This window comes from Dromiciops gliroides, chromosome 6, assembly GCF_019393635.1.
Source record: "Dromiciops gliroides isolate mDroGli1 chromosome 6, mDroGli1.pri, whole genome shotgun sequence".
In the NCBI taxonomy this organism is placed as follows: Eukaryota; Metazoa; Chordata; class Mammalia; order Microbiotheria; family Microbiotheriidae; genus Dromiciops; species Dromiciops gliroides.
Window position 1 is genome coordinate 122,400,278 of NC_057866.1, and position 23,808 is coordinate 122,424,085.

The window sequence follows — 23,808 nt, forward strand, 5'->3', positions numbered from 1 at the left end:
GCACCGGCCCTGGAGTCAGGAGGAAGGACCTGAGTTCAAATCCGGCCTCAGACACTTACACTTACTAGCTGTATGACCCTGGGCAAGTCACTTAACCCCAACTGCCTCACAACCCTCCCCCCCCAAAAAAGTAAGAAAGGATGAAGTTCAAATAGATACTGGATAAAGAACATAAAAGCATTATTAGAATGAAGAAGTAACAGGGGAATGGGATGTAAAATTAACCCTTGGTTACGCAGAATATTAATTTATCAAGAAAAATCCCATTCACTAATCATGCTAATTAAATATCTTAAATTTTACTTGATCAAGGAATTTGAAATCAAACAACTTTAAAACAACAAAAAGAACCCAGTCTAGATATGGTTCAATCAGATTTCTCCAACTGTAAAAGAAGACTACATGGAAGTTAGATATTTTGGGTTAAAAACATTAACAAAATTATGAGAAGTAATTATAACCAATATTTAGGGGGCTCCCAGTGTTCTCCCCCTTTTACTTAGTCCTTTCTTCCCTCCCCCCACCCACCCACTCCAAGGTGCAGTTCTCTTTGAAAATAAGATTCATCAGGGTCAAAGAATCTTGGGGGGGAGACAGATCCATTTATCTAGATAACTGAAGGACTACTGATGAGATTTAGCCTGTACCAAACCACACCTAGGTGGAAATTTTGTGCCCTCCTCAGCTTGGGTAAGGTTTGCATTCTTTTTCTGAGGTCTTTTTTTTTTTTTTAATACCAAGATTTGAGTGACCTAGCTCACATATCCCCAGACTTCATTTTAATATAACAGTCATATCAACCAATTTGATTTGATTGCTATGTGATGGACCTCTTACATTTAGAAGAGTATATAAACCATGAGTCTACTGCCATTTTTGCCTTTGGTCTGAGAGATACAGTCATTGACCATCCTTTTATTAATAACCTGCTGGTCTATTAATAAAATGATTATGCAAAAAAAATAAATTACCCAGGAACTATATTTATCAAATTTTTAATTATCACAAAATTTTGTATGGAACTTTAAGTTTCCCAAGGGGGCAATTTGGGAGAATGTGCTTTTACTTTTCCATAAGTCTGAATCAAATGGCAGGCAGGAAACAAAATAACTCATTTTTCTTTAAAGATTATACAATGTAATTTGGGGCATCAGAGTAGTAATTAGCCAAATTACTAACTAAAATCTTGGCATAATAATACTAAAATATGGAATTACTTAAAATTTCCCCTGGTTCAAAAATAATTCAGTATAATTATATTTGTTGAAAAATAAATTTATTCAGTGTAGGGTAAGTATAGATTTAGGGGCAGTATCAGTGGGTTTGTAAGACAAAGGTCACCAACTCCACTCAGCCTCAAACAATGAAGTTCCAGAGTAACTAAAAAGGTACTACAAGATTTTAAAAGGCAGATCTGACCTAGATGATTTTTGACTGTACTGGTTAGGTAGGAATTAGTTCTGACTCACAAAAGAGCTACACAATCCCTAGGCTAGGAGTTATACTGGCAAAAAAAAAAGCTTTAAGAACTCTTCTGTAGAAGGTTATTTATCAGTTGTAGTACAACAGCTAACAAGCATATTTAAATATCAATTCAGTTGATGGCAGCTCTGTGTCAAACCAAAAGATATCAGTACATCAGAGAAGACAGTCCAGTAATAACATCAACAGATCAGATGATATTAACAGCTCCCCAGGTAAAAAGAAAGGTTTTTCAGCTGGAATGCAACAATAAGAGTTATCTAACAGATTTAGTATAACAATGTGTGCAAAAGTATACCTCAATATATATGGAATTTCTTTCTCCTGTTATGTACCTCACTATTCTTTTTAGTTAAATTACTTTGCTTTGATTCAATATGTCCTCTTGTTTGGTTTGGTAAAAAGAAAATATTGATAGACATATGAGCTATGCTTCTGAATAGATGTTTACCCAGGGCATGACTTGAACCTGAGTGTATCTTTTTTTTTTTTTAAGTGAGGCAATTGGGGTTAAGTGACTTGCCCAGGGTCACACAGCTAGTAAGTGTCAAGTGTCTGAGGCTGCATTTGAACTCAGGTACTCCTGACTCCAGGGCCAGTGCTCTATCCACTGCGCCACCTAGCTGCCCCTGAGTGTATCCTTCAAGAACCCATGTTTCAAGGAGTCTGAACTAAGTCACTTAATTTCTACTCTTTGCCAAGCAAATCTTAAAAGTATAAAACAGGAAAATAAAATTGAGTGATTATTTTTCTTTATGTATAAAAATAATGACTAAAATAGCAGCAGGTATAGATGGGGGAAAAAAGAGATCTGGAAAGAAAAGGTATTTTAGAGGGAGGCTTGCTTTTTTACAGCCACTCAACTATAAGTATGAGTTCTGCATTTGATCTTATGATAATAGAATAGCAAAAAACGTGCTGGGCTGGGAATCAGGAGACCCAAATTCCAGTCATTGCTTAATGAATAACTTAATGAGTAGGCTGAGAATTGGTATCCTAACTTGTAAAATAAAGTCAAGACTGAAAGATAAGGGTAGTTTGGTTCTTTCCTTAAATTTAGGGCTCAAAGGAAGAGAAAAACAGATAATATGAACAGGCAGGAAAACACTGTTGCTTTTTTTAGATGAAAGTACTTAGTTGTGAATCCTGATGAGGTCAGTTTCACTATTGTTAAAATGATTGTACGTGGGACTAATACATGTTCTCTCCTAGAAAGGGGAAATGTGATAGAAATTACGTAAGGATATATAGAATTAAAAGGACAATAATACCCCAAAATATAGATGAAATACATCTTCAAAAGTTATTTACTCTAATTCAATAGATGTTTGAAATGACATAAACTCAAATGTTCATTACTTCAAGTGTATATAATTGGATTTATGATTATAAAGTTATAAAAAGTTATAATTCTAAAACAGGAGAAATATTAAAATTTACTATTAGAGATACATGAACACTAACCTATGACTTTTGCCTCTTCATCTGTCAAAGTTTTATTAAGAAAAATTTTCTTTACACGAAGAGTATTTCCTGAGGGAAGAATGACTCCTGTTGTTGGCATTGGTGGCTCACCATCTTTCTGCTGCAAGCTGTCTGCTATCACAAGGAAGACTCTGAGACCAATGTTCATCCTCTTCAAAGAAAATGTTCAAAATGAAGAAATTAGACCTTATACTGTTACAAAATGATCTTTTCTACTGATTATAATATTAATTTTACAAAAATAATATTAAATTTACCAAAAAATAAACATATGAGAACAAGGAAAACCTTTCTATTCATCTTTTATAGCCAGTCTAGGAAACCAATTCTGAGGACAAAGTTTAACTAGAAGGTATTTTTGAGGTGTAAAAGGTACCAGTTGCCATTTTACCATATTTTATATGGGGGGAGGCTTTACTGACTAGTTTATCAGAGAAAAGGGTTATAGTAGCTCATTCTGCCACTTATTTTTTGGGTTTGGACTGTTGAGAAAATATCATAACAAAAAAGTATTCAACATAAGATATTTGGTAGAAAGTATCGCCTGCTCTCAGTAAAAATTGCTCATTTCCACAATAGGCCAGGTTATTACTACTGCTAGATTAAATTAAAATAAGAAAAAAGTTGAGGGCTGATGTCTCCTAAGGGATACAAAGTCACAAAGATGAGGCCTTGGCATAAAAAACTGTCAGATTTCACTTTGGAAGTAAAGTTGTTACTGGAAATACAGAACAGGCAGCTTTACTATCTTCCTGAGACCATGAATGATAATTTTAGCTTCCTGTTGTCCCAAAGTATATCTTAATATGTCACATAACCTTTCAGAATACTTTTTTTTTGTTTTCTAATTAGTTTGGTAGGTATAGTATTCTATGTCATGTAATTGTTTTATATGTTAAACTATAATCCATTTAAAAAATATTCCTGGGGGCGGCTAGGTGGCGCAGTGGATAAAGCACTGGCCCTGAATTCAGGAGTACCTGAGTTCAAATCTGGCCTCAGACACTTGACACTTACTAGGTGTGTGACCCTGGGCAAGTCACTTAACTCCCACTGCCCCATAAAAAAAAAAATTCCTCTTATTAGTCTTGCATTTTTTAACTCTTCCCCCTAACAACAGTAAAATTATTAAGTTTACTTGAAGGCAGGGAGAAGGAAAGGAATGCTTCTGTTGATGCCTTCAAAGTTATAATTTTTTTTCTCACAAAATTGTTCCCCAAAAGTTAAGGAGTCAAAAATATGTAACTAAATTGCCTTGATCTTCTTAATATTTCACAATTCATATTTTTGCAAAGAGTAGAAAATGAAAAACCTCATTATTTGCAGGAAACCCCTCCCTCAATGTGGACATTGTATGGGGTATTAGCTGCAAACACATGTCAGCTGGTCCAGCTGTTCTTCCAATCTTTGTTTTCTTTAAAGTGCCATTTCTACTTTCTCATATAAAACATCAATAATTAGGAAGTTAGAGTCAAATGTAGCTAGGACGCTGTTATTGAAGTAGAAGAAAATTTGTTACAAAAGCATGAAGAAATCTTTTCTATTTTTCATCTATTTTTTTTCCTCTTCACTTTAAATGTTCTTGCTAAGATCTGGCTAAATTAAATTAGGTCCTTTACCTATCAGATTTCTGGTAAGCCTGTTTGTCCCTCCACCAATTCTATTTCATGAAAGAATATTATTCATAATTTTCCACCATCCTTTTCCATATAATTTTACAAATGAGTTTATATGGAATCAGGGTTCAATCTGGCTGCCCAATCTCTCTTCTTATCAGAGATATTAAGTACATGCTCCCTTGCTGAAAATATATACTTGTTGCCTGACTGAGATAATGTCTAAGGTCATTTGGTCTCTTTGTTATGACAATGGATTCATTTCACTTAAACGTCTTTAAGAAATGGTGCCAATATCTGTTTTGTTATTTATTTTACTATTGTATTGATTTTTAAAAATACATTATAACTAGCTGTGTGACCCTGGGCAAGTCACTTAACCCCAATTGCCTCACTAAAAAAAAAATACATTATAATAACTTGTCAATGACTAATCCTGCTTCAATAGAACTCTCCCTCATAACAAAGTAGTTCAAGCTAAGGGAAACAAATACACACCCTAGTAAAATATGACATATACTTGATTTCACAGCTATACTCCATCACCTCTCTTACTCAGAAGGAGGAGGCTTCAGTCCTCTCAAATACAGGTTTGTCATACACAAATTAGAATTATGATGCCTTCCAGAGTAATTTTCTTTTATATGATTGTGGTCATTGTACAAGTTCTTTTCACTCTGTTCTCCATGAATTCATATGCATCTTGCCACATTTCTTGTAATGTTTAATATTTTACTTGCATGGAATTATATTAATATAATTAATTCCTTTATATTAATATGCCACAATTTCATCAGCCTCTATGTACAGCAAAATGTCCTTAATTCCAATTCCTTTCCAGAAGAGTTGAACTAACTCACAGCTCCACAAACAGTTGTATGAGTGAACTAGTCTTCCCAAAGCCTCACCAATATTTATTATCATCTTTTTTTTCCCTTTGTTTTTCTAAGCAGAATATGTAAATAGGTCATCTGAAGCTGTTTTAATAGGATACTATATCTTTTTCTCATTATTTGGTCTTGTTCTTTTCTCTAACAAGACAGCTGGTTGAGAATGACTACCTCATTAGTAAGTCAGTTCCTGTTTGTTAAAAATACAGTCGATTTCTTTTTTAGGATGTTAGCTGGTACTTGCTGTACCCAGTGTTTTTCAACTCTCTTCTTTAATAAAGTATTCATGGTATGTAAGCATGAGATGTTTACATAGCTTTTAAAGTCTTTGGGCTCTTGTTTCTTAATCCCAAGTCATATTCTTCACCATGTTTCTAGTCATTCTTTATGCCCACTTTTTCACCATCAATGTTTTAATAAAGAAGGTCTTATTGAGGCTGTAAAATTTCTGTTGCCTCAACCTTTGCAACAGCTGTTGGCACATAAGCCACAATAACCTTCATAGGTTGGCCTTCTTACAAATACTTAAAACTATTCCATATAGTGAGGCTTCTTGTTTCCTGTGAATACATGAGAAAATCACCTACACCGACTCTTTTATTTGCCCACCCAAGAAAAATCAAGGAAACATCCTTTCATTTAAGACAACTTCCTTCATCCTTCTGGTTCCAAGAGCATGTTCCAGAACCTGTCCTTGGCCTTTGGCTGGTTAACATTTTTATAAATGTCTCAGATGAAGGCAAAGACAGCATGTTCATCAAATTTCTAGGAGATCCCATGCTGAGAATGATCACAGAGTCAGGATCCAAAAGGATCTTGACAGGTTATAGCACTGGGCTAAATTTCATAAGATTAAATTCAATAAGAATAAATTAAAAACCTCACACTTCGGTTCAAAAAAATCAACTTCATAAGTACAGGTTGGGGAGGCATGGTTTGACAGCAATTTGTCTGAAAAAGATATGGGGTTTTAGTGGATTGCGAATTCAATATGAGAAAGTGGTATAATGCAGTAGTAAAAAAAAAAGTAAATTAGTCTTGGCTTGAATTAAGTGAGGCATAGCCCTAAGAGAGGGATTTACAGCTTATAGAATCTCAGTTGGCTGCCCTCATCAGCCCTTATCTCAGTTCAGTTCAGGCTGCCACAGTTTCAGAAGGACAACGATGAGCTGGAGAATGTTGAAGAAAGGGCAATCACAGTGATAAAGGACCTTGAGTCCATGAGGGATCTGGGGATGTTTCGTTTGAAGAACAAAAGACAAAGATGCAACATGATAAATGTCTTCCAGTATGTTAAAGTCTCTCAGGTGTAGGCTGCATTATATTTGCTATTCTGGACCTCAGAGTAGAAAGAAAGGGCAAGAGTGTAAGTAAAAATGGCAAAGAGGTCAATTTAGGTTTGATATTAATTAAGAAAATCTTGCTAACAATTACAGCTATGGAAAAATGGAATGGGCTGTCTGAACAGTTGGCAGGATCCCCCTACCTGAGGCTAAATATAAATGCTCTTTGGGTAAGTTATAGTGGGGATTTCTTTGGTGATGGGTTAGACTAGCTGGACAAGGGCATCTCTTTCATTTCTCAAAATCTGTGTTTCTGTAGTTTCACTTACATAGGAAATATCAAGATTTAAGTAATACCATTTCTCTAGCAGTACATTCACTCATTATTTATTTGGGTACATTTCTGACATTCATGGTACCAAGAGTGAAGTGCAAATTTTGATAGAGAGCCACATTCTCTGTCCCCTTTTCCAGCACTCTGCCATGGTCACTGAAGAATTAGAAGGGGACTCCAAGGATTTAGTCATTTGCAATTTTGTTTGTTTCACTGAAAGTTACAAAGAATATATAAACTAGTGCCAACCTAGTGGTCATATTTAGTAAGGTTCCAAATAAGAAAACATCAGTCTGTTATTGAGATGGCATTCAAAGTATTTCTGGCATGGCAGAACCTGTCATAGTTTGTACTCTGCTGGATTAGCCTTTAGGAACCTGGGGGGTAGGGTGGGGGGGGCTGTATACTACAGTGAAGCACTAGACTAGGTCATCTGGCAAAGGATATATCTAAAATTTCTACTATAGTCGACATCAGTGTTTCTTGAACTGGGAAGTACAGACCCATGATAAAGCATGAGGAAATGAGAGCAAATTGGCAGTTATTACAAAATCTTGGGAATATACTGAGGCACACTGGAATGGCAGATAGAAGGAAAAAGTATGTAGTAATTATATGAATTCTCCCTTCTGAGTGGCAGACAAGTATTATTTCCATCAATCCCAAACTAGTTGTTTCCAGCTTCTTCACCCTATCATCACGCCTATATATCTCCTAGAGAGGGGCAGGTAGTTATTTGCAATGATTATCCTTTCACTGTAGAAGTAGAGGCCTTTTAACCTGTTACATCCCTTGCCAAAACAGTCAATGGATAATCTCCATTGTGCTTGGGGGAAGTAATGGAGGAGGAAAAAAGGAAAAAAGGATTTTTCCCCCCAAGATAAGGGATAGCATATAGCCAAAGGGGAAATTCTGATCTGCCTAAACAGAAAGTCAATGTTTTGCAGATCTCTAAGTCAATAATTTCATCACATTTTTAAATAAAAGCAGTTTTACAGGTTTCTTCTTTTATGAAGAAATAGGTAAAAGTTTAAGAAGCATAGACAAAATTGCAAAGACATCAGATCCTTTTACCTCTGGATTAATGGTGAAGGTTTTAGTAGATTTTCCAACACTGAGAAGATCAAATATTATTTCTTTCATTGCAAAATCCAAACGTTCCTAGAAGAAACATACTTCCATGATATTAAATTGAGGAACACTTTAGCTAGTAAAAAATACAAATCCATAAACAATTATTAATTTTGAATCTGCTAAAGTACAAAGTACTATGCCATGGAAGATAAAAAATTATAAAATACACAGAATTCCCTCTTCTAAAAGAGATTACAAACTATTCAGAAGCATAAGACAAAAACATGAAAACAATTCAAGTCCATAATTATAAAATTAAAGGTAAAGTTAAAATTATAGACTGAGTACTTTTAAGTTCAGAGTAAAGCAAGATACTTGTATTATGGGGTTAAATTTGAACTGCATTTTAAGAAGTGGAATTTGGAGAGGCAGACAACAGGAACACAAGAAATGGCATTAGAAAAAAAGACTAATCTAGAGAGAGTAAAATGTCGATCTGGTGAAAGCACAGAATTATACAGAATAGTGGGAGATAAGGGTGAAGAGAAAGAGTAATGTCAGATAGTATAGAGTCTTGAATAGCAAGGTAAAGAGTTTGGATTTCTATGAACTGTGAAGCTAGTGAAGGTTTTTGAGAAAGAAAATGAGGTGATAGTAGATAAAGCATGGGTCCTGGATTCAGGAGGACCTGAGTTCAAATCCGGCCCCAGACACTTGACACTTACTAGCTGTGTGACCGTGGGCAAGTCACTTAACCCTCACTGTCCCCCCAACCCCCCCAAAAAGAGGTGATAAAGGTAGCATTTTAGGAAGATTAATCTGATAGCAGCGGCTAGAATAGATTGGAATAGAGGAGTAATGAAAGAACATCCAGTTAGAAACATATTACAATAGTCTAAGTGAGAAATAATGAAGAGTAGGAAAAGAAAGGAAGAGATGGATAAAACAATAGTATATCCAGAAATATAATGTGGGGGGAATATTGCATGTGAAACATGATTTGTTTTCATTGATATTATTGAAAACAGAACTGCAACATAACCTCATTATTTTTGTGATTAAAAATATCAATTACTCTGTCAAGTCCAAAATAATTTCATCTGAAAACATTCATATTTTTTCCACCTTGGTTCTAAATAGGATAACTGTATACTCTGAAATGATACTATTAAATACAGATTTATTCTGTATCTCTCTCAGTCAAAGATTTAGGCAAAATAAATCATAGTAACATCAAGATATTTTACTTTATACATTTTATAATTTATGGGTTTTATTCAATTTAATTATTCATCAATAATATTTACTTTGCCTATATTTTAGAAATTGTATTAACTCTGAAAGAACTACTTATTATTATCTGTTACTTAGAAAACAAATATAAATTTACTATTCTATGGCAAGCTTACCTGAGCAATGAATTGAATAATCTTGACAAATATATTAAGTGGTGTATCACGAGGGACTACGCTACGGGAGCCTTTTGGGAAAAGTGCTGATACTATGCTCATAAGACGACTACAGGAAAAAAGAATATATAAACAAATGAGACGATAAGTTGTCATTGCAAGAGTAGAATAAATTTATCTTTTTATTTAAAATTTTATAAATATTATAATTATAACAATACTTTTAAAAACACAAAATATATTGTATAAAATAATAATTATTATAATTTTATAAATAATTATTACAAAAATAATTTATAAATAATTCCTTAAATTTCTTTTCCTAGTAATAAAAGGTTTTATATTTCATCATCATCATTATCTCTCTAAGATTCGTATATAGATCTTTAAGGTTTGTATAGTACTTTTAATATATTACCTCATTTGATTCTCAAAACAGCTTTGTGTAACAATAGAAGCTGGGAGAGATTAAGTTACTTCATAAAGTTAGTGGGTTTCTGAAGAATATCTAAATTTTGATCTTCAAATAGCTATTATTTTAAACCCACTAAAGTAATTTTATTTAACTAGGTAATGTTGTTAAGTGTGTTAAATTAATAATTGGTACTCACCTTTGAGTTACAGTGTTGCTTTCACATTTTATTCTAATTACATAAACCCACAATAGTCTATACAGAGATTCCAGTGCAACTCGGGACATTTTGGGATCTTTATTCTGTTTTTAAAAAAAAAAGCCAAGTATTATTTCTTCCAAAATTTATGCTCCTATTTATTAATTATATTATTAAAATCCTTCAATTCCAAATCATTTGCTCAATAATTATTAATAAAATTAAATTCCCACTTTTTTCCATCAAAAATATTTTTAAATTATTTCAAACAAATAAGTAAATCAATATTACGCTTATTTGGCAATTTCAAAATAAAGTCATTAAAATAATTATTTAGAAGAAGTATAAATAGCTAAGGGTGATCATGGCTTTGCCCAGGGCAATGAAACTAAAAGAGTACCAAAATTAGTGGTTTAGAACTAAGTGAGCAGAAACAACTAATTAAAATGGGAAGCTACTAGAAAGTGAGGACTATTATTAATGCCCCTTTATGAGTTTATCAATACCCAATGTTCAAAGGTAGCTATGATTTCATCAATGCAAATATTCTCTCCATTGACATAGTTTGCAACTCACCATGCTACCTATTTTGTGTGATTCCAGCCCAAATTTTCTCCTAAGGTTGCTACTGGGGGGTAGGGGGTCTGCTTAATGTGTTGGTAGCATTCTTCTCTTTCTCTCTTTTTTTAAAGTTCTTTTTTCAAGCCTAAGTATGCTTTTTAATTTTTAATTTAATTTATTTATTTATTGTGGGGCAATGGGTTGCATTCTTCTTCTCTTTCTCTCTTAAAAAAAGTTTTATTGATTCCTTAAATCTTTCAATCAGGGGCAGCTAGGTGGCACAGTGGATAAAGCACTGGCCCTGGAGTCAGGAGTACCTGAGTTCAAATCCGGCCTCAGACACTTGACACTTACTAGCTGTGTGACCTTGGGCAAGTCACTTAACCCCAATTGCCTCACACACACCCCCAATTGAAATCTTTCAATCAGTTATTTCTGATACAAGGATGGGGAGTGGGCAGGAGATAGTCCTTCATGCTTTTACTCAACCTTGGCAACTGAAACTCCTTTATAACAAAGGAAAATAAAGGAAAACACTCAAAATTGCAACTGTATTTGTCAATATATTACATTCTGCCTTGGTAGTCCCTTATCTCTTTGTTATTCCTCAATTTCTCTTGGCATAAAATATAGAGCAAATGGGCTGATTCTCCCTTGGTCATCACATAGCTACCCCATTTTTTTTGCTCATTTCTTTGATGATATCATTTATAATTGCTACCATTTAATCATCCTTTGGATAAGTTTCAGCTTCCTCAGACTCACTATGAACCTTTTATTACCATCCATGAATTGTTATTGGATCAGTTGGAAGAATATTGGCATTAAAAAGATGGGCTTTTGTTTCAGGGAGAAGCTTGGGAGTCTTTATCTATAATTTCCCAAAGGCAAATCAGTCAACTCTACTCTTCTAGTTCAATTTCAAACTATTGTACATTTATTGTCTATTTGCAATATCTAAGACAAACACACATACATATGCACATACTATATATACATACATATATAACATGCATATATATGTATATATATGCTGATGAATGTGAATGAGTCCTATATTATTGTCTACTTGCAATGTCTGTTCAATATAAACACATGTATGTACATAATATATGTGTGTATATACATATATGTGGCACATATGTGTATATATCTTGATAACACGAATGAGTTCTATAGGTTGTCCATCCAAATAAACAAGAGGCATTGTTCATATACCTGGATTTTACTGTGAATAATTAGGCTACGTTCTTATTATGTATCTAATTTAGAAAGCTCTGCATTACTACACTGGGGTTTAATGAAATCAATACAATGTAATCCACAGACAAAAACATTTGAAGAACCTCACTATCTTGAAAGAATCCATCGCTCAACTTGCATTCTGTGCTGGATCTCCACCATGACAGTGGTGAATACATCTCCTTTATGCCTTGCTTGACATTAATGATCAGAGAGTAAATGAACAAGATTATCTCTGTTGTCACATAGCTCAAAAAAATCGTGTATAATTGTGACATAGAAGTGTAACGATTGGAACGACACCACCTGCTGGAGACTTATTGTAGGAAAGCTCCACCATAAGGAGAAGGCCTCTGAGGGCAAGGCCATGTAGCTTTTCTTTGGCATCAGGAAGTGAAGTTTGCTTGTGGAAGGAAGAGGGGGCGAGACTGGCTCTCTCGCTATCTCTTTTCTCAGGACTCAGGTGGAGAAAGAAGCTAGAAATGTGCTCTCCCTTTAATAGATGGATGAATCTAGGCCTTTCTCTTTCTCTTCACCAAATTCTTATTCTCCTTAATAAATGCTTAAAAGTCTAACTCTTGCTAAAGCTTATAATTTATTGGAGACCACTCATTAGATATTTTAGACAAGACTAGCTAGAATTTCAGACCATTACACAAGGAAGATACCTTTTTGTTTTTTGGGTTTTTTGGTTTGTTTTTCATGAGGCAATTGGGGTTAAGTGACTTGCCCAGGGTCACACAGCCAGCAAGTGTCAAGTGTCTGAGGCCAGATTTGAACTCAGATCCTCCTGAATCCAGGGCTGGTGCTTTATCCACTGCACCACCTAGCTGCCCCAAGATACCTTTTTGGAATAAAGATTTCAAAGTAACTACTGAATCAAATGCTTTATTACAGTAATAAACAATAAGCATAGGGGGCTCTTCTAATTGCTACATCTTTCAATTATGTGGTTTTAAAGAAGTGTTCAACTGTGGAATATGGCTTGTGAAAGTCTGTCTGCTTTATCCTAATACCCTTGACAAGGATGCTCTCAATGTAGGTGTAGATTACTCTAATAAAATTTTTATATAGGTGGGAGATTAAGCTTATGGGTTGGTTGTTATTAGTAACTGGCTTTTGGTTAGTACTTTTGGTATCTTCCACCACTTCAGGATATTTGCTCTCATCTAGCTGCTTTTCGTTTCTTCAAACCAAATACTTTTTTATTCTGCAGTGTCACATTCACTTTCTCTATAAATTTATCAGAGATTGTGATAAATTTCCAAATGTGGAATCTCTACTATTTTTGATGTTGAAAAGTTTCTATAAAAATGTGACCAAAAAGTCTGAACAGTTCTCAAAAGACATGAAAACTAACCATAAGATTATTCTAAGCCACTGATGCACACCAACAATTAGCATCCGTAAAATTGGCATTATGCTAATAGATTGCTAATTTTCAATTTCACTGTATACTAACTTCCCTACCTCCCCAACATATACACCCACATCTGCCCCACTCTCAAAAAGCTTTCACTTAATCAGTCCATATCTGCTAGCTATCATCCTATTTCTCTCTTCCTTTTCACACTAAACTCTTAGTGAAGATCATCCACAATCAGAATATGGTCTAAGACTCAACAGGAAACCACTGGAGCTTACTTGCCAATTCTATTTTTGTAACATCTCTAGCGTATGTCCCCTCCTCTGACAAAGCAACCATATACTACAGGCCACCATCACTTCAACACATGGACTATTGTAATAGCCTGCTTACTGGTCTTCCGAATTTGTCTCTCCCTACTAAGGGAAGTTAGGTGGCACAGTGGGTAGAGAACTGGCCCTGAAGTTGGGAAGTTGAAGTTCAATCTTACCACTTGCTAGCTGTGTGACCCTTGGCAAGTCACTTAACCCTAATTGCCTCAAATATCTGGAGTCATCTCTAGTCATCCTGATATATATCTTGCCACTGGACCCAGATGGCTCTGAAAGACAGAGTGAGGTTTGTGACCTTGTACAACCCTCCCTCACTTACATCTAATTCACTGCAAGTCATGACATTACTTCCTGATGTCATAGTCCTCTTTGAAAACGAAGGACAAACAACTATCCTCTACTCAGCTGTCAAACTGATATTCCTAAAACACATTTGACCATATTACCCCATGCTCATTAAAAAACAGTAGTTCTGGGGGCAGCTAGGTGGTACAGTGAATAAAGCACCGGCCCTGGATTCAGAAGGACATGAGTTCATATCTGACCTCAGACACTTGACACTTACTAGCTGTGTGACCCTGGGCAAGTCACCTAACCCTCACTGCCCCGTCCCACTAAATTTTATTTAAATTATTTTTTCTCTCCAATATATCTTACAATCTTTTGAGGCAGTACCGCTCATAATTTTCCACTGTCCATGTCTGTAAGATTTTACAAAAGGATTTATATTCTAAACATGTCTTGTCCTTGGCTGTCATCTCTCTTTACCTGCAAAATCAGTCAAGTGTTTGCTAATTATGATAGCTTTTAGGCTCTTTTAGTTTTCTTATGAGCAACTTATGTATAGAAAAAAATTTTGTATGAAATTAATAGTTTGTATTGATGTCTGCTCTTCCTCTATTTATAAAGGTTAGGTTGGCCTGTTTTAAATCATCTGTTAGATTTTCTAATTTTTATTAGTTTTCATACTTCTGTATTAATTTGTATCTCTAACAAAAACAGTCAGTGGTATGATTGCACACAGACAACAGCTGATACAAGAATGACTCCCCATCAATACTAGTCATTTCTGGTGTTATGATAAAAATCAATTATATTTTGGAGATGTTACTCAGTGCCCACCATAACTAGAACCTTCCAATTATTTTCTCTAAAAAATATTCACAATATAAAGGTAGCAAGCTTTTATTGAGACTATACGTCTTCCTTTATGCCCACACTGCACTGAAGTCCTCAAGATTAAAATACATGTCGACTTAATTTAAAAGGTGTTATAAAGTACTTTACAGAATTGTTCTATTTCCTCATTGTCTGCAAAAGATCTTGGTACAGAAGCTGCACCTATTGTCTAGTAGACAATCCCAGATGATCAAATGATTCATTTTCTTTATCTTCCTCTCTGAGAAGAATGTTTGAACTATTCATTTGGCTGTACCTTTCTCCTGTCTTCTGATACTATTTATAAATAAGAATGTTAAAATTTTTATGATTTAGTTCCCTCAGCAGTTTTTTTTTGGGGGGGGGGGTGAGGCAATGGGGTGAAGTGACTTGCCCAGGGTCACACAACTAATAAGTGTTAAGTGTCTGAGGCTGGATTTGAACTCAGGTCCTCCTGAATCCAGGGCCAATGCTCTATCCACTGCACCACCTAGCTGCCCCTCCCTCAGCAGTTCTAAGAGTGATTCAATGAAGACCTGACATGCAAAGAACCAAAATCTAAGTCAACATTTACCGTGGGTGAGAAGAGGAAGAGTGGTAGTCCACAAACTGATCTTTTACCCTCCTCCTATCAGTAAGACTGCCCAAATGAAAGTGACTTACACAGGCTCAGAGTCACTTTCTATTTTTCTTTTTTCTGGGTTACCAGAGCCAAGTCTTTTATCATCAAGTGACCAGCTTTCAGATGATGAGCTTCTCTAATTGAGCTAGACTTGTCCTCAGAAAGCTGACACACTCTGGGGTGCTGGGATTTTATTAAAAATCTCTCCAGAGGGCAGCTAGGTGGCACAGTGGATAGAGCACCGGCCCTGAAGTCAGGAGTGCCTGAGTTCAAATTCAGCCTCAGACAGTGGGCAAGTCACTTAACCCCAATTGCCTCACTTAAAAAAAAAACACAAACAACTCTCCAGAATGGGAGCATCAGTCAAATCTTGTGCTCTACTTGAATAGCCTTTAAAAATCCAGGATAACCTCCACAAAATGAAGACCCATAACAGACTAATTTTTCTCTGAAATACATTTATTTTAATTGCTACTTATATGATTTTCATAGCATGAATTACAAAACATATTTCAAAGCACTTGTCATTGGTGCCAAATTGCTTATTGTGGCTCTATTTACACTGAATTAACATTAAGATGTTCAAGGGATTAAATTTGTTCAGAAAATATTTACTCCTACAGTCAGGAAATCCTTACAACTACAGAAGCATTCTGTCTGGTGATATCTGCATAGGCAAACCAAAGAATGGATGCTAAAGGGAAGAAGGGAGTTAAGATAATGATCTTTTGGATAATTCTTTCTTTAGGCCATTTGAACCAAGGGAAAAAAATGAGTAAGGGAAGTGGTATTCTAACAGGTGATATTTACTTAATGCTTGGAAAAAAAACCTTTGTTTCATATGAAATGTAGAAATCACCATGCTTGAGTCACAAATCCCTAAAGAGGATGGTTTCTGAAGGAATTATTAAAAAGAAATAAGATACATATTATAAAAAATATTAATTAAAAAAACTAATCTCATTCAATTCTATAATTGTTAAAAATGAAGTTTCATTATTTGCTAAGGCTATTCAAAATTTTTTGGGTTTTTTCTTATTCCAAGGGCTCAAAATGCATTAAGTTTTATGAATTGGATATGAAGTATATATGAATCTAGGTACCTTTGAAATCATAACAATTTTTAATTAGAAGCAAACCATGAAGCAAACAATGATCTTTCATAATCATAACCCAAAGATAAAATAATATTGTGATATATAAGTAGCTGAACTATCTTGCCTACTAATCCTGATATTTCATATATTACACATATACAGATTCGCACACACCCAAGCATGGAATAGTAAAGAAAGTGCTGACTTTGAAATCAGAAAAACCTAGGTTCAAATTCTGCCCAGACACACTGTGTGTCTGGCCCATCCTTCCTCCTGGAAATGGCTCAACTTCTCAGTACCCAAAAGAAGTAAGACTATAAGCTACAAATAAGTTGCTAGTGTGGATTGGTTGAACAAGTTTCCATGCCAGAAGTTCACTACAATAAAGAAGCCACAGTTATCTATCTGATCTATATAATATATTCTCCTTTTTTTCTGTCTCTTGTCTCTATATTATTATTTATATTATATTACCTATAACATTATACATATTTCAGGTATAAACTGAAATGAAGATAGCATCTCAAATATAAAGTGCTAAATGGGAAATAGATAATGGAAAATGTGTACTACCCTAACTTTTCATCATCAAGACTGGAACTGAAAATCCTGTGACATCTTTCTAACAAGTTCTTTTTTAGAAAAAAGGAAATCAGAAAGGGATTCTTTCTCTATTGAAATAATTCATTTCCCCTCAAAATACAGTTGAAACATGATACATTTGAAATTAACTGGCAGGGAAAGCCAATCTATTTGATAATTACTTAAAAAAAATAAATCCAATTTCTATAAGTATATTTGGTCACCTGAAAGAACAAATTATTAAGAATGGTAAAATAGAACCAGATAAAAGGTTCTGTTTGTTTGTTTGCTTTTTAAAACATGCTTTAATAAAAAGAAAGCAATATATTGTGATGAGCATTATCTATTATTTAATTGTAAAGAAAATCTTCCTAAATTCTCAGGCGGCCTGAAAAGTTAGTTTTAAAAGTCATCTGAATTGGGCAGTATGGTACAGAGGAAAGTTTGTTGGCTTTGGAGTCGAGAATCTTATCTGTGTTCTCTAAATATTACTGTTTTGTTCTGTGAAGAGGTTGATAAAAGACAAACTACCAGGAGCTGTTTCTCTTGGACGATGCTCAAAGCAGCATTTAAACAAAGTAGACATGCAATGCAACAATGGGCAAAGAACAAAATGCTGCACAGATGGACAACAAAGCAATATCTTAACTTTAAAACTTCAATACAATAACTCACCTGGAGTGTTTCTATTTGTTTTCTGATACTGTTGTTAGATGGCATCTAAATAAAGCAATGTGAGACAGCAAACATAACCAACATGAGATGCAGCACATGCATGTTAGATGAAAATAAGCACAAGACAGCTATTCACTAAGGTCTCTATTTAGAAGAAATTAGCGCGTTCCACCAGCAGTGGCTGGACATCTTAGTCAAACTCCTATAGCTTCCACTCTATGGAATGCATTTATAACAGCTAGAATGAGAGGGGACAATTATAATTTTGTTCCTATGCACATTTTCAAACCATGTTTTCCAATATGAAATGTGCTTATTTTCCCATTCCAAGCACTGCATATGATTTTAAGCGGATTCAAATATAAAAAAATTTTAAAATAAAACAAAACAAATCAAGCAACATATATTTAAATCTGCACCTGACCTTGAACACGCCCTCATGTTATGCCTAGTTTATTCTTATATTTGTTTTCATTTTCTACTAAAAAGAAATGATAATATTTCCCTTTTCTACACACAGGCCCCCAAATGGCATCAAGATATTCACACACATACATAAAAAGAAAACCACGGACCTCTGTTCAGAGCCAGTTAAATTTTTCAGAGAAAAATGAATAAGTAAAAGAAATCACAAAATAGCATTCTGGGCATGCAGAAACAAACTCCAACTTACTGGTAGGGTAAAATTTGAAAAATGAAGGAAAGGCTTATTTAAAATTTTGTTAAACAAGAAGGAAAAAATGGAACCATTTCATAATTTCTGGATTATTCTTTCCTCCCTTCTTCTCTCCCTTCCATCTTCCCTCCCTTAAAAAAGCACAGACCTAGAAAGGAACTTGAGAATTCACCTAATTTATTTATATGACTTTATAAATATATTTAAATATCTTTAAATTAAAACTAATTATGTCAATTTTATAATTTTTATCTCTAACAGATAAGTTTTGAAGTCATATTAATCTCCTATAAGTGAAGAAAGTAAATGAGATAATCAAGAAATTTTTTGACTCTCCCTTCTTCAATATAATAAAGCTGAGAGCAGAATAATCTCGAGGAAGAAGATTCACAAGTTATTTTCCTCCGAAAAACTTCTTGGTTATTTCCATGATATGGCGAGATTCAAGACATTTCTTGATTTCTTAATCTAATTATTTATTAGTGATATCACATTAGTTTGTCTACAAAAGTTATATGCAAAATTTCTGCTAAATAGAGCCTTATTGTACTTTGTGTTAATAATGGTCAGACACTATATTCCATTTAGACTTGCTGAGTGGCTGGCTCTTAATTCTTAGAATTAGTAAATGTAAATATCCATTGAGCAAAATGGATTATATTTCTGAATACTTAGCAGGAGACAGGGGTTCAAAGAAAGCATAGTATTTTAAAGAAACGCCTTAAGACAAACATACAAATAAAATTAAGGCATTGCTCAAGTATTATAAATGTTAGATGAAAAAGAATTCCCCCCACCAAATCTAAAAAGAAACAGAAAAGTAGGAAATGTCATAAAACAAAGAAACCCTTTGGAAACACAAGTCTGTGTTTCATTTTAATTAATTTACATGGCAAATTATAAACTTGTAGGTATGACCATGTATTTGCTACGTGTATTCTCATAAATGTTGATCAAAACACATCATTATCATCATCATCAGTAGGAAGAAACAGAAAGTTGCACATAATATTAACTCAATATTACATAAAACATAATCATTTTATTTTTATTAATTTTGTGAAAGTTATCCAGTCTAAATATGATTAAAATAGTTAAATGAAATTAATCTCAATAAAACTTTAAAATTCTCATTTGCATGTTTCTATTAAAAACAGTAGGCAATTAGTAATTTTTAAACGTGAATGAGATTAAAATGTAGTATTTATTTGCTTAATTTGTTATCTGTGACAGAAAATACAGTATTGACCTGAAATTGAAAAATAGTATTAAATTTGTTTAATATGATAATCAATCTCATCAAAATAGTTCAAAGGGAGCAATTTTTTTAAAAGTTATATTCTAGGGGCAGCTAGGTGGTGCAGTGGATAGAGCACCGGCCCTGGAGTCAGGAGTACCTGAGTTCAAATCCAGCCTCAGACACTTAACACACACTTACTAGCTGTGTGACCCTGGGCAAGTCACTTAACCCCAATTGCCCCACCAAAAAAAAAAAAAAAAACCACACACACACAAAAAAAGTTACATTCTAGAAGGAAAATCTTTAAAATATTTCAACAATCTAAATTTTATTCACAATTCAAGAATTTCTCAAACTTTTTAAAAGCAGATAAACGAAGGGGAACAGGAAATATTAAAAACTGATCTATAATAATAAACTGGAGATGTATAATATTTTTATACTTTGGCTTTACCTGTGAAATTATCTCCCTTGTCACCCCAGCCCAAAGAATATTAAAAGATTAAATAATTTCTAAAGTTGTTTTTATCTTTTTTCCCAATTCCATGGAACAAAGGTTCAATCAAATTCTAAAACAGGGAATATATAGATATAGCCCAAAATGTTATTAAAATCTAGTAGGTCTGGGGCAGCTAGGTGGCGCACTGGATAGAGCACCAGCCCTGGAGTCAGGAGTACCTGAGTTCAAATCCAGCCTCAGACATTTAACACTTACTAGCTGTGTGACCCTGGGCAAGTCACTTAACCCCAATTGCCTCACTAAAAAAAAAAAATTAAAAAAAAATCTAGTAGGTCTGGGTTGTCAGCATGGTTAATATAATTCTCTATAGTCAGTGAAAGATACAGATAGGTATTCCTACCATTTATCAGACACTATGGAGATTTTTATCTAAAAAAGAATAAAACAAAGAATAATCTGAGTGTTGAGTTTGTTATCCATCCCTGATTGGTAGTGCAACTTTCACTGCAATTTAACAACACTCTCTACTTACTTCAATAGTATATAAAGAAAATATGCCAATTATATAAGAAATCCTACATCCAGAAGTAAGTTTCTGGATGGGCTAAGCAGACCTATAGAGAATCCTTTTATTTGTTTTGTGTAGCAAGATGTGTCAAAAATGAGTAAGAATCAATATTAGTAAATACTAAAATGTCTGAGATTGTTCAAAACATAATTTTTTTCGGATAAGAGAATTTGTGAATTGTTAATCATCCATAAGATTTACAATTTTAAATCCAGTTTTTAGAGGTATGACAAAGTATTTTCTGCATAATGCTTAAAGGGTTGCTGAAAGGATAAATATCTTGTATATACATTATCTTATTTCCTATAGCATCAGTTTATTAACAATTATTCCCAGACCTAAGATAATATCAGTTGATGGTTATTCTACAATGTAAAATAAATGAAATTGGTTAATTAATGTGATTTGTGGAGAGAAAAAAAAAAACATGCCCAGAAACTAAATATTTGTCTGTATGAGTAAATGCACTGATGTTTGACAGTTCCTGAAATTACTTCTTACCTTTAAATGTGACAAACAGTTTTGTAGGAAAATGTGCCAGTTATTTAAGAAAAACTGCTTTTGACTGACACATAAAAGGCAGGTGATCAGTGGATACAAAGCCTAGGAGACAAAAAAAAAAAAGAAAAGTATGACTTTTTTGGGGGGAAGTTGCATACTTGCTATGCACATTATATTCATTCCTATAAAAAAATAAAAAAACATCCTCTTTTGTACTGTTGTTACATGAAATAAGACTCAATATATATTATCTTATTCCTTAAAGCATTACGTTCCAACAATTATTCTCAAGCCTAATCATTAGATTAGCTTACCTGTTGACAGTATTTGAAAGTATATGAGAAGGTACTGTAACGATTGGAATGACGCCACCTGCTGGATACTTACTGTAGAAGAGTTCTGCCCATGAAGCAAAGGTCTTTGAGGGCAAGACCAGGCTTCAGGAAGTGACGCGGACTAGTGGGAGGAGGAAGGAAGAGACGGGCGCTCGGTCTCGGGCTCTTGCCTCTGGACTCTGGCGGAGAAGGGAGCTAGAAATGTGCTCTCCCTTTAATAGATAGGAATCTAGGCCTTTTTCTCTCTCTTTACCAAATTCTTATTCTCCTTAATAAATGCTTAAAAGTCTAACTCTTGCTAAAGCTTATAATTTATTGGCGACCACTCATTAGATATTTTAGACAGACTAGCTAGAATTTTAGCCCTTAACAGTACTAAATATAACAAAAGTATTTATCATAGAATAAAATAGAAAAAGAATACAAATGAAATGGGGCAATTAAGTAAAACAATCTTTTTATCCCTCCTGTCTCTCTCCCCTCCCTCCACTCCCTCTTCCTACCAACTAATTTGTTTCTAAACTGCCCCTAGGACTGTCACACTGGAAAAGCCTGGCCCTAGGACATTTCAAATTCAACTCTCTGGTTAAGTGTGGTTCAGTTAAGTTCTCAGATCACTATAGACATTGGGATTACTTAGATTGGTCTGGAGTTTCTGGAAGTACCACGAGGTTTTCCAGTTGAAGACCCAAGTTTTAGTGGAATTTATAATTCACCTAGTCTTCTTGAGAATGAAGCTAGAATTCAATGGGGTCCTCCATTCAAACAAAACACATTAAATCAGGTTTGCTCCAGTAGAACTTTTTACTAGGCCTGGCTACATAGAAACATCTTTCTAGGAATTAGTATAAATGTACTATTCTTCTGGCTGTCTTTAATCTGTGTTAATGTTTTCAGCTTTCTGTATCATATATTTCATTACTAAAGTCCTAACTAAATGCCTCATGGGTTCTTGGAGAAAAGGTCAATGCCAAGCAAGAGGCTAAGATTTGGCTTACCTAACTGAGAAAGGTTTCACATATATCCAACTGAGGACCATTCTAGCTACATACCAAGAAGTTCATCACTATAAAGAGTGCTGACTAAAGCTTTGTGGTCTACACCAGTGAAGTGAGCATCAACACTGACTAAATCATGGATTCTTGAAATCTGAAGTATTTGTCATAAAAAAAGTGTTGGGCTTTTTTCCCTAGCTAGATGTGAAAATAGACTCATTACAAAATGGTCAAAGGATATGAACAGCCAGTTTTCTGATGAAGACATCAAAGATATCTATTGCCACATGAAAAAATGCTCTAAATCACTATTGATTAGAGAAATGCAAATTAAAACAACTCTGAGGTACTACCTCACACCTATCAGATTGGTTAATATGACAAAAAAGGAAAATAATAAATGTTGGAGAAGCTATGGAAAAATTCGAAGACTAATGCATTGTTGGTAGAGTTGTGAACCGATCCAACCATTCTGGAGAGCAATTTAGAACTATGCCCAAAGAGCTACAAAGCTGTGCATACCCTTTGACCCAGCAATACCACTATTACATCTTTTCCCCAAGGAGATCATAAAAAAGGGAAAAGGAACCATATGTACAAAAATATTTATAGCTTCTTTTTTTCTGGTGGCAAGGAACTAGAAATTGAGGAGATGCCCATCAATTGGGGAATGGCTGAACAAGTTGTCAAGTTGTGGTATATGAATGCCTCTTTTTAAAAAACATTTATTGTGCCATAGATCACTTTGGCAAACTGATATAGTCTATTACCCCTTTTCAGAACAACATGTTAAAACACATAAAATAGCTGCTATTACAAAGGAAACCAAAGGTTACTGAAAATAAATATGTATTTTTCCACCCAATTTCAAGGATTCCCTGAAATCTAGGGGTCCCTGGGATCCTAGATTAAGAACTTCAGATATAAAGAGAAAAGAAAAGACCCAAAGAGAGTCTTGGGAAACACTCACAGTTAAATGAGCTAGACAGAGAAGAAGATCAAGAAAAAAAGATGCAAAAGGAATGATCAAATGGGTAGAAGGAGAATAGAGGGTCAAGTTGCAAAAGTCCTATGAGGAAAACAGTATCCAGGAAAAGGTAGCTGTGTCAAATAATGAAGAGATACTCTGTTTTATTTAATATAATTATTAAGAAAAGTCCATTTGATTTGACAATTGATCATTGGGAACTCTGGAAAGAGTAGTTTTAACTGGA

General features: G+C 34.3%; 1 protein-coding gene across 4 annotated transcripts in view; it reads right to left on the minus strand.

Moving 5' to 3' along the window:
* Nucleotides 1-23,808, minus strand: part of FRYL (FRY like transcription coactivator) — a 194,466-nt gene that overhangs the window by 120,630 nt on the left and 50,028 nt on the right. For 3 of the 4 annotated variants that reach the window (XM_043970630.1, XM_043970632.1, XM_043970631.1), the window contains exons 11-15: nt 21,265-21,366; nt 10,185-10,288; nt 9,574-9,682; nt 8,165-8,251; nt 2,947-3,118 (exon numbers count right to left, since the gene is read on the minus strand). In XM_043970630.1, the coding sequence (XP_043826565.1) occupies nt 2,947-3,118; nt 8,165-8,251; nt 9,574-9,682; nt 10,185-10,288; nt 21,265-21,366 (574 nt within the window). Of the gene's footprint in view, nt 1-2,946; nt 3,119-8,164; nt 8,252-9,573; nt 9,683-10,184; nt 10,289-17,819; nt 17,865-21,264; nt 21,367-23,808 lie in introns of all 4 variants that reach the window. The other variant, XM_043970629.1, reaches the window with a different exon arrangement.